General features: G+C 35.5%; 1 protein-coding gene across 1 annotated transcript; it reads left to right on the top strand.

Annotated features, from left to right (window-relative positions):
- Positions 1–3229: 3229 nt before the first annotated feature.
- On the top strand, positions 3230–3707 carry LOC142234573 (male accessory gland serine protease inhibitor-like). Its single transcript, XM_075305739.1, has 2 exons — positions 3230–3391; positions 3448–3707. Exons 1-2 carry the CDS (start codon positions 3316–3318, stop codon positions 3633–3635), a joined length of 264 nt encoding a protein of 87 aa, XP_075161854.1. The 5' UTR covers positions 3230–3315; the 3' UTR covers positions 3636–3707.
- Positions 3708–12703: the final 8996 nt, after the last annotated feature.

Raw genomic sequence — 12703 nt, 5'->3', positions numbered from 1 at the left:
GCGTAGAAACTTCTTCAAAACACTGTCATCCACAATTGAATTACTTAAGTTGCGGTAACGCTTGCCAATGGCCAGGTATCTTAAAACCTCCTAACACCGTTTTCTAAATTGTATGAAAGTCCATATGTGGTATATATTAAAGCAAAAAAGTTCGATTAAATACGTTTATAATTCAGTTTGAAAACGTTTTATATAATAGTAAAATTTTGACAAAATTTTCTATAGAAATAAAATTTTGACAAAATTTTCTACAGCAATAAAACTTTGACAAAATTGTCTACAGAAATAAAATTTTGGCGAAATTTTGTACAGAAATAAATTTTGACAACATTTTGTAGAAAAATAAAATTTTGATAAAATTTTCTGTAGAAATACAATTTTGACAAAATTTTCTATACAAATAAAAATTTTACGAAATATTCTATAGAAATAAAATTTTGACAACATTTTCTATAGAAATAAAATATTGACAAAATTTTCTATAGAAATAAAATGTTGACAAAATTTTCTATTGAAATAAAATTGTGACAAAATTTTCTATAAAAGTAAAATTTTTACAAAATTTTCTATAGAAATAAAATTTTGACAAAATTTTCTACAGCAATAAAACTTTGACAACATTTTCTACAGAAATAAAATTTTGACGAAATTTTGTACAGAAATAAATTTTGACAACATTTTGTATAGAAATAAAATTTTGTATAGAAATTAAATTTTGACAAAATTTTCTATAGAAATAAAATTTTGACAAAATTTTCTATTGAAATAAAATTTGACAAAATTTTCTATAGAAATAAAATTTTTACAAAATTTCCTAGAGAAATAAATTTTTTACAAAATTTTCTATTGAAATAAAATTTTGACAAAATTTTCTATAGAAATAAAATTTTGACAAACTTTTCTATAGAAATAAAATTTTGACAAAATTTTTTATAGAAATAAAATTTTGACAAAATTTTCTATAGAAATAAAATTTTGACAAAATTTTCTATACAAATAAAATTTTGACAAAATTTTCTATAGAAATGAAATTTTTACCAAATTTTCTATATAAATAAAATGTTGACAAATTTTTCTATAGGAACACAAAAAAAAAAAATTTACAAAATTTTCTATAGAAATAAAATTTTGACAAAATTTGCTATAGAAACAAAAAAAAAAAACAAGTATATACGGCCGTAAGTTTGGCCAGGCCGACGCTAATGTATTTTTACAAAATTTTCTATAGAAATAAAATTTTTACAAAATTTTCTAGAGAAATAAAATTTTTACAAAATTTTCTAGAGAAATAAAATTTTTACAAAATTTTCCATTGAAATAAAATTTTGACAAAATTTTCTATAGAAATGAAATTTTTACCAAATTTTCTATAGAAACCAAAAACAAGTATATACGGCCGTAAGTTCGGCCAGGCCGACGCTTATGTACCCTCCAAAAAAAAATTTACAAAATTTTCTATAGAAATAAAATTTTTACAAAATTTTCTAGAGAAATAAAATTTTGACAAAATTTTCTATAGAAATAAAATTTTGACAAAATTTTCTATAGAAACAAAAAAAAAAAAAAAATTGACAAAATTTTCTATAGAAATTAAATTTTTATCAAATTTTCTATATAAATAAAATGTTGACAAAATTTTCTATAGAAACAAAAAAAAAACTGACAAAATTTTCTATAGAAATAAAATTTTGACAAAATTTTTATAGAAATAAAGTTTTGACAAAATGTTCTATAGAAATAAAGTTTTGACAACATTTTCTATAGAAATAAAGTTTCGACAAAATTTTCTATAGAAATGAAATTTTAACAAAATTTTCTATAGAAATAAAATTTTGGTACATTATTTTTGGCTAGAGTGGCATCCATGATTATGAACCGATATGGAACAATTTTTGTGTGATTGGAGATCGACTATCTATAACTATAGACCGATATGGACCAATTTTTGCATGGTTGTTAGAGACCAAATTTCATCCGATCAGCCGGATCGGATGAAATTGGCTTCTCTTTGAGGCTCCGCAAGCCAAATCTGGGGATCGGTTTATAAGGGGGCTATATATAATTATGGACCGATATAGACCAATTTTTGAATGATTGTTGGAGACCATATACCAACACCATGTACCAAATTTCAGCCGGATCGGATGAAATGTGCTTCTCTTTGAGGCTCCGCAAGCCAAATCTGGGGATCGGTTTATAAGGGGGCTATATATAATTATCTACCGATATAGACCAATTTTTGAATGATTGTTGGAGACCATATACCAACACCATGTACCAAATTTCAGCCGGATCGTATGAAATATGCTTCTGTTAGAGGCTCCGAAAGCCAAATGTGAGGGACCGTTTATATGGGGGCTATACGTAAAAGTGGACCGATATATCCCATTTGCAATACCATCCGACCTACATCAATAGCAACTACTTGTGCTAAGTTTCAAGTCGATAGCTTGTTTCGTTCGGAAGTTAACGTGATTTCAACAGACGGACGGACGGACGAACTTGCTTAGATCGACTTAGAATTTCACCACGACCCAGAATATATATACTTTATGGGGTCTTAGTGCAATATTTCGATGTGTTACAAACGGAATGACAAAGTTCCCCCCCCCCCATCCTATGGTGGTGGGTATAAAAATCCCAAAATTTATGGAAATTCCCCACCATATCCCCAAATCCCCAACTTAGAAAATTCGTCTCCATTCACCAAAAACCCCCCAATACTGGCAGCACTGTTTCGAATTGATAGTAATCATTGGTGCCATACAGGTCCGATTGGACCAAAAAAAAAAAAAATTTGGTCTGTTGCTCAGATCAAATGTATTTGGCCAAAATTGGTAATTTCTCCTTTTCTTATAGCCATATTCGATATTGCGTTTCACTTAGAGCAAAACCACCGCTGATTATGTTGGTATTTGGCCGATATTCAGATTGAACCCATGACTCCCCTTGTATGCAAGACGGACATACTAACCATTGTACCACCGTAGTGACTACTCGTATATTAGTATACTCGTAGTGTCCATAGCATTCGTTGCAGTTTTGTGGCAATATTTAAGCTACTTGTTTTGCATATGGCTTAAATCGTTTTATGGATTAAGAGGTCAAACCCATATTTTGTGTTTAACACTCTGTCATTAAGAATCCATTAGAACTCTCTCTCCCATAACAAGAATATTAAAGATGATGATTTCATATTGGATTTCGTTGTTGGTTGGTTAGTCATATAAAAGCTGTTGATATCAGCGGAGTTGTCTTCATATTCCGTAAATTTTTGCGGCCACAAAAACAAAAAACAAAAGAAAATTTTTAAAAATGAAATTTTTAATTTTCATTGCATTTTTCGCCTGCATCGTAATGTTAATCGAAGGAGGATGTCTAGGAAGACCAAGTATGTTGACTCTTTTATTTTTGAAATTGTGGAAATATTAAAATAATTTCTCTTAGAGCATCCCTCATGTGAGGATGATATCCTGGACGAGGGTCTTGAAGTTGTTGGCGGCTATCCTCATCGAATGTGGTTCTATAATAAGGAAACAGGAGCCTGTGAACAAATGTACTATAAAGGTGCTGGTGGCAATAATAATCGTTGGTGTTCTAAAGGCGAATGTGATCATCATTGCGCTATGGTGTAATTTTCATATGTTTGTTTGGAAATCTTCACATTTCTGAAGAGCCCAATAAAGTATTTGTGAAAAAATAGAAAATTTTATTTACTTTCAATGCGTGGACAAAAATTTAGGTCTATATTTTTGAAAACAAAATAAAATTTCATATTAAAAACAAGTAAGAAAGTCTAAAGTCGGGCGGGGCCGACTATATTATACCCTGCACCACTTTGTAGATCTAAATTTTCGATACCATATCACATCCGTCAAATGTGTTGGGGGCTATATATAAAGGTTTGTCCCAAATACATACATTTAAATATCACTCGATCTGGAAGAATTTGATAGACTTCTACAAAATCTATAGACTCAAAATTTAAGTCGGCTAATGCACTAGGGTGGAACACAATGTTAGTAAAAAACCAGTAAAGAAAGTCTAAAGTCGGGCGGGGCCGACTATATTATACCCTGCACCACTTTGTAGATCTAAATTTTCGATACCATATCACATCCGTCAAATGTGTTGGGGGCTATATATAAAGGTTTGTCCCAAATACATACATTTAAATATCACTCGAACTGGACAGAATTTGATAGACTTCTACAAATCTATAGACTCAAAATTTAAGTCGGCTAATGCACTAGGGTGAAACACAATATTAGTAAAAAAAAATATGTGAAACATTTAAATCTGAAGCAATTTTAAGGAAACTTCGCAAAAGTTTATTTATGATTTATCGCTCGATATATATGTATTAGAAGTTTTGGAAAATTAGAGTCATTTTTACAACTTTTGGACTAAGCAGTGGCGATTTTACAAGGAAAATGTTGGTATTTTGACCATTTTTGTCGAAATCAGAAAAACATATATATGGGAGATATATCCAAATCTGAACCGATTGAACCAAATTTGGCACGCATAGTTACAATGCTAATTCTACTCCCTGTGCAAAATTTCAACTAAATCAGAGCAAAAAATTGGCCTCTGTGGTCATATGAGTGTAAATCGGGCGAAAGCTATATATGGGAGATATATCCAAATCTGAACCGATTTCAACCAAATTTGGCACGCATAGTAACAATGCTAATTCTACTCCCTGTGCAAAATTTCAACTAAATCGGAGTTAAAAATTGTCCTCTGTGGTCATATGAGTGTAAATCGGTCGAAAACTATATATGGGAGATATATCCAAATCTGAACCGATTTCAACCAAATTTGGCACGCATAGTTACAATGCTAATTTTACTCCCTGTGCAAAATTTCAACTAAATCGGATTTAAAAATTGGCCTCTGTGGTTATATGAGTGTAAATCGGGCGAAAGCTATATATGGGAGATATATCTAAATCTGAACCGATTTCAACCAAATTTGGCACGCATGGCTACAATGCTAATTCTACTCCCTGTGCAAAATTTCAACTAAATCGGAGTTAAAAATTGGCCTCTGTGGTCATATTAGTGTAAATCGGGCGAAAGCTATATATGGGAGATATATCCAAATCTGAACCGATTTCAACCAAATTTGGCACGCATAGTTACAATGCTAATTCTACTCCCTGTGCAAAATTTCAACTAAATCGGGGCAAAAAATTGGCCTCTGTGGGTAAATGAGTGTAAATCGGGCGAAAGCTATATATGGGAGCTATATCTACATCTGAACCGATTTGGCTGATATTTTGCAAGTTTTTCGAGACCCATCAAATATTCGGATGTACGGAATTTGAGGAAGATCGGTTGATATACACGCCAATTATGACCAGATCGGTGAAAAATATATATGGCAGCTATATCTAAATCTGAACCGATTTTTTCAAAATCAATAGGGATCGTCTTTGAGCCGAAACAGGACGGTATACCAAATTTTGGGACAATCGGACTAAAAAAATACATCAACAGACAGACAGACAGACGGACAGACAGACGGACAGACAGACGGACAGACAGACGGACAGACAGACGGACAGACAGACGCACAGACAGACGGACAGACAGACAGACGGACATCGCTAAATCGACTCAGAATTTAATTCTAAGCCGATCCGTATACTAAAAGGTTGGTCTATGATTACTCCTTCTTGGCGTTACATACAAATGCACAAACTTATTATACCCTGTACCACAGTAGTGGTGAAGGGTATAAATATGGGAAATATTTAAATCTGAAGCAATTTTAAGGAAACTTCGAAAAAGTTTATTTATGATTTATCGCTCGATATATATGTATTAGAAGTATAGGAAAATTAGAGTCATTTTTACAACTTTTCGACTAAGCAGTGGCGATTTTACAAGGAAAATGTTGGTATTTTGACCATTTTTGTCGAAATCAGAAAAACATATATATGGGAGCTATATCTAAATCTGAACCGATTTCAGCCAAATTTGGCACGCATAGCTACAATGCTAATTCTACTCCCTGTGCAAAATTTCAACTAAATCGGAGTTAAAAATTGGCCTCTGTGGTCATATGAGTGTAAATCGGGCGAAAGCTTTATATGGGAGATATATCCAAATCTGAACCGATTTCAAGCAAATTTGGCACGCACAGTTACAACGCTAATTCTACTCCCTATGCAAAATTTCAACTAAATCGGAGCAAAAAATTGGCCTTTGTGGGCAAATGAGTGTAAATCGGGCGAAAGCTATATATGGGAGTTATATCTAAATCTGAACCGATTTTGCTGATATTTTGCAAGTTTTTCGAGACTCATAAAATATTCGCATGTACGGAATTTGAGGAAGATCGGTTGATATACACGCCAATTATGACCAGATCGGTGAAAAATATATATGGCAGCTATATCTGAATCTGAACCGATTTTTTCCAAAATCAATAGGGATCGTCTTTGAGCCGAAACAGGACCCTCTACCAAATTTTAGGACAATCGGACTAAAACTGTGAGCTGTACTTTGCACACAAAAATACATCAACAGACAGACAGACGGACAGACAGACGGACAGACAGACAGACGGACATCGCTAAATCGACTCAGAATTTAATTCTAAGCCGATCCGTATACTAAAAGGTTGGTCTATGATTACTCCTTCTTGGCGTTACATACAAATGCACAAACTTATTATACCCTGTACCACAGTAGTGGTGAAGGGTATAAAAAGATGGGAAAGATTTAAATATGAAGCAATTTTAAGGAAACTTCACAAACTTTTATTTATGATTTATCGCTCGATATATATGTTTTAGAAGTAGAGGAAAATTAGAGTAATTTTTACAACTTTTCGACTAAGCAGAGGCGATTTCAAAAGGGAAATGTTCGTATTTTGACCATTTTTGTCGAAATCAGAAAAACATATATATGGGAGCTATACCTAAATCTGAACCGATTTCAACCAAATTTGGCACGCATAGCGACAATGCTTATTATACTCCCTGTGCAAAATGTCAACTAAATCGCAGTAAAAAATTGGCCTCTGTGGTCATATGAGTGTAAATCGGGCGAAAGATATATATGGGAGCTATATCTAAATCTGAACCGATTTCAATCACATTCGGCACACTTGACTACACTACTAGTTGTACTCCTAGTACAAAATTTCAATCAAATTGGGCCAAACCCCTGGCTTCTAGGACCATATTAGTCCATATCGGGCGAAAGATATATATGGGAGCTATATCTAAATATGAACCGATTTCAACAAAATTTGGCACACATGACTACACTACTAATTGTACTTATAGTGCAAAATTTGAACCAAATTGGGCCAAAACTCTGGCTTCTAGGACCATATTAGTCAATATTGTGCGAAAGATATATATGGGAGCTATATCTAAATCTGAACCGATTTCAAGAAAATTTAGCACACTTGACTATGCAACCAATTGTACTCCATGTGCAAAATTTCAACCAAATTGGGCCTAAACTCTGGCTTCTGGGGCCATATAAGTCCATATCGGGCAAAAGATATATATGGGAGCTATATCTAAATCTGAACCGATTTCAATCAAATTTTGCACACTCGACTATACTACCAATTGTACTCCTCGTGCAAAATTTCAAGCAAATCGGGATAAAACTCTGGCTTCTGGATCCATATAAGTGCATATCGGGCGAAAGATATATATGGGAGCTATATCTAAATCTGAACCGATTTCTTCCAAAATCAATAGGGTTCTATTCTGACCCAAAACAGGAACATGTGCCAAATTTGAAGTCGATTGGACTTAAACTGCGACCTAGACTTTGATCACAAAAATGTGTTCACAGACAGACGGACGGACGGACGGACAGACGGACATGGCTATATCGACTCAGGGAACCACCCCGAGCATTATTGCCAAAGACACCATGTGTCTATCTCGTCTCCTTCTGGGTGTTACAAACATATGCACTAACTTATAATACCCTGTTCCACAGTGTGGCGCAGGGTATAAAAAGCAATCTGTTTTGGTGTAAAAATTATGTGTTTAGGCATGAAAACAAACCTGGACAGATGATGAGTAAGTCACCATTGATTAAAGTGCGACGGTGGTGCAATGGTTACCACACAGTTTTGACCAAACATCAAAAAGTTCAGCGATGTTTTATCCGCTCTCCGTAACACTGCTGATATTTCTGAGTGCTTCAACGCTTCTTTGAGCGGTTTCACCGCAATATGAATTGCGGTTCGTACTCGGCTATTAAAATGAGGTCTCTTGTCATTTAAATTGAAGTTCACCACCTATGGTAACACAATGGACTGAATAGTCTGTGAGTGAGTGAGCACAAAATAATCGTTATGTCACCTGACGACACTATACGAAAAGACTTTTTCGATTACGTAAAGTATATGGGATTGACAGAAAAGATCGAAAGGTCGACTTATTAATATTGAGGGACCTCATGTAGGTTAGGTTAGGTGGCAGCCCGGTGTATCAGCTCACTTCGACTATTCAGTCCATTGTGATACCACATTGGTGAACTTCTCTCTTATCACTGAGTGCTGCCCGATTCCAAGTTAAGCTCAATGACAAGGGACCTCCTTTTTTATAGCCGAGTCCGAACGGCGTTCCACATTGCAGAGAAACCACTTAGAGAAGCTTTGAAACCCTGAGAAATGTCACCAGCATTTGTGAGGTGGGATAATCCACCGCTTAAAAACTTTTTGGTGTTCGGTCGAAGCAGGAATCGAACCCACGACCTTGTGTATGCAAAGCGGGCAAGCTAACCATTACACCACGGTGGCACCCAGGGACGTCCTGTATATAGCCCAATCTGAACGGATTCATACACAATATGTGAAATCAATGTGTAGATAACCTAGGGTGGAATCCTAGGGTTTCACTATTTCTGCCCTAACTAAAAAAGTTTTTCCAATTTTTGCATGGTTGTTATAGACCATATACTAATACCATGTACAAAATTTCAGCCGGATCAGATGAAATCTGTTTCTCTTTGAGGCTCCGCAAGCCAAATCTGGGGATCGGTTTATATGGGTGCTATATATAATTATGAACCGATGTGGACCAATGTTTGCATGGTTGTTAGAGAGCATATACCAACACCATGTACCAAATTTCAGCCGGATTGGATGAAATTTGCTTCTCTTTGAGGCTCAGCATGCCAAATCTGGGTCCGTTTATATAGGGGCTATACGTAAAGGTGAACCCATTTGCAATACCATCCGATTTACATCAATAACATCTACTTGTGCCAAGTTTTAAGGCGATAGCTTGTTTTGTTCGGAAATTAGCGTTATTCCAACAGACGGACGGACATGCTTAGATCGACTCAGAATTTTACATCGACCCAGAATATCCCAGCAAAAAGTGTCGCCAAAAAAGTTATGAAAATGTTCTTTTTGGATCCGGAAGTGGTGCAAAATTGACGCAAAAGCGATGAATTTAACATGGGCTTGCCATAGGACGGAAGTCCTCCATTTCAACAGCTGTTACACTGAATTTGCATCACTTCTTTAGGTGTGATCCGAATTCAATGTTTTGGATGTAAATTCAAAAGTTCTGAGATATTTTGTCAAATAAATAATTTTTATAATTTTTTTAAAATTTTTAATGGATTCTAACGCTTGTCGGTAACGTGTGACCACAAATATATTCAAAAATTCAAATTTTTTTCAGATTGGATTTTTTATTTTTTATTTCGACAAAATTTAAATGATTTGTACCATTTTATGAATTCTCAATTTCAGGCAAATCGGATAAAAACTACGGTTTCTAGAAACCCAAGGAGTTAAATCGGGAGATCATTCTTATGGGAGCTATACTAAAATATGGACCGATACTCACCGTTTTCTGCACACCACTTTATGGCCCGAAAATACCTCTAGATTTCCAATTTCAGGCAAATTGGATAAAAACTTCGGATTCTAGAAGCCCAAGAAGTAAAATCGGGATATCGGTCTATATAGGGGCTATACCAAAACATGGACCGATACTCACCATTTGTGGCGCACCTCTTTATGGTCCTAAAATACTTATAAATTTCCAATTTCAGACAAATTGTATATAAACTACGGATTCTATAAACCCAAGATGTAAAATCGGGAGATCGGTCTATATGGGGGCTATACCAAAACATGGAACGATACGGACCATTTTCGGCACACCTTTTGATGGTCCTCAAATACCTCTAGATTTTAAATTTCAGGCAAATTGGATAAAAACGACGGTTTCGATAAGCCCAAGACCCCAAATCGGTAGGTCGCTTTATATGGGGACCATACCAAAACATGGACCGATGCTCACCATTTTTGGCACACCTCTTTACGGTTCTAAAGTACCTCTCGATTTCCAATTTCAGGTAAATTGGATAAAAACTACGGTTTCTATAAGCCCAAGAAGTAAAATCGGGAGATCGGTCTACATGGGGGCTATACCAAAATATGGACCGATACTCACAATTTTTGGCACACGTATCTGTGGTCCTACAATACCTCTAGATTTCCAATTTCAGGTAAATTGAATAAAAACTGCGGTTTCTATAAGCCCAAGAAGCAAAATCGGGAGATCGATCTATATAGGGGCTATATCAAAATATGGACCGATACTCACACCTCCTTAAGGTCCTAGAGTTCCTCTAGATTTCAAATTTCAGGTAAATTGGATTAAAACTACGGATCCTAGAAGCCCAAGAAGCAAAATCGGGACTTCGGTCTATGTGGGGGCTATATCAAAACATAGACCGAAACATCCCATTTCCGGCACACCTCTTTTGGACCTAGAATACCTCTAGATTTCCAATTTCAGGCAAATCGGATAGTAAATACACTTTCTAGACGCCCAAGAAGCAAAATCCATATGTGGGCTATACCAAAACATGAACCGATAGGCACCATTTTCGGTATACTTTTTGATGGTCCTAAAATACCTCTAGATTTCCAATTTCAGGCAAATTGGATAAAAACTGCAATTTTTATAAGCCCAAGGTCCCAAATCGGGAGGTCGGTTTATATGGGGACTATATCAAAACTTGGACATCTTTGAACTTGATCTGCCTGCAAACAAAAAACGAATCTGTGCCAAATTTCAGGACGATAGCGCCCTTATTGAAGGCAGTAGCGTGATTACAACAGACAGACAGACGGACATCGTTATATCGTCTTAGAATTTCTCCCTGATCAAAAATATATATACTTTATATAGTCGGAAATCGATATTTCGATGTGTTACAAACGGAATGACAAACTTATTATACCCCCGTCACCATTCTATGGTGGTGGGTATAAAATTGAATTAAAAATACATCCTGTGTAGTTAAAATACAGAAAATTTTTGGGTGGGCATTTTTTGAAATGCTTTTAAAGTTGTGCCTTTAAATTTTTGTTTGCGGGGAAGCGATGCAACAATTCTTCCTAATCTTTTATATTTGAAATTTTCATGTGGTAATTTGCACCAATTTCTCTTAGGGAATAACTTCATAAAATTAAACTGAGCTCCGGTATAAAGGCATTAATTTGTAAGCCCTCCACCATAGGATGGGGGTATATTAACTTTGTCATTCCGTTTGTAAAACATCGAAATATTGCTCCAAGACCCCATAAAGTATATATATTCTGGGTCGTGGTGAAATTCAGAGTTGATCTGAGCATGTCCGTCCGTCCGTCGGTTGAAATCACGCTAACTTCCGAACGAAACAAGCTATCGACTTGAAACTTGGTAGTTGTTATTGATGTAGGTCGAATGGTATTGTAAATGGGCCATATCGGTTCACTTTTACGTATAGCCCCCATATAAACGGACCCCCAAATTTGGCTTGCAGACCCTCTAAGAGAATCAAATTTTATCCGATCCGGCTGAAATTTGGCACATGGAGTTAGTATATGGTCTCTAACAAATATGCAAAAATTGGTTCACATCGCTCCATAATTATATATATACCCCCATATAAACCGATCCCCCGATTTAGCTTGCGAGGACTCTAAGAGAAGCAAATTTCATCCGATCTGGCTGAAATTTCGTACATGGTGTTAGTATGTGGTTTCTAATGACCATGCAAAAATTGGTCACCATCGGTCCATAATTATATATAGCCCCCATATAAACCGATCCCCCGATTTGGCTTGCGAGGCTTGTAAGAGAAGCAAATTTCATCCGATCCGGCTGAAATTTGGTACATGGTGTTAGTATATGGTCTCTAACAACCATGCAAAAATTGGTCCACATTGGTTCATAATTATATATAGCCCCCATATAAACCGATCCCCAGATTTGGCTTGCGGAGCCTAAAAGAGAAGCAAATTTCATCCGATCCGGCTGAAATTTGCTACAAGGTGTTGGTATATGGTCTCTAACAACCATGCAAAAATTGGTTCACATCGGTCCATAATTATATATAGCCCCCATATAAACCGATCCCCAGATTTGGCTTGCGGAGCCTCAAAGAGAAGAAAATTTCATCCAATCCGGCTGAAATTTGGTACATGATGTTGGTATATGGTCTCTAACAACCATGCAAAAATTGGCCCATAGCGGTCCTTAATTATATATAGCCCCTATATAAACCGATCCCCAGATTTGGCTTGTGGAGCCTCTAAGAGAAGCACATTTCTTCCGATCCGGCTGAAATTTGCTACATGGTGTAAGTATATGGTCTGTAACAATCATGCAAAAATTGGTCCACATCGGTCCATAATTATATATAGC

Source organism: Haematobia irritans, chromosome 4, assembly GCF_050003625.1.
Source record: "Haematobia irritans isolate KBUSLIRL chromosome 4, ASM5000362v1, whole genome shotgun sequence".
NCBI classification, from domain to species: domain Eukaryota; kingdom Metazoa; phylum Arthropoda; class Insecta; order Diptera; family Muscidae; genus Haematobia; species Haematobia irritans.
The sequence above is the reverse complement of the archived record's forward strand: the minus strand, read 5'-3'. Positions and strand labels throughout refer to the sequence as shown.

Bases quoted from the DNA above. Each gene is read 5' to 3' on its own strand.
- LOC142234573 (XM_075305739.1), top strand. From the start codon at position 3,316: ATGAAATTTTTAATTTTCATTGCATTTTTCGCCTGCATCGTAATGTTA. The intron at 3,392-3,447 runs GTATGTTGACTC...AATTTCTCTTAG, and splicing joins AGGATGTCTAGGAAGACCAA to AGCATCCCTCATGTGAGGAT.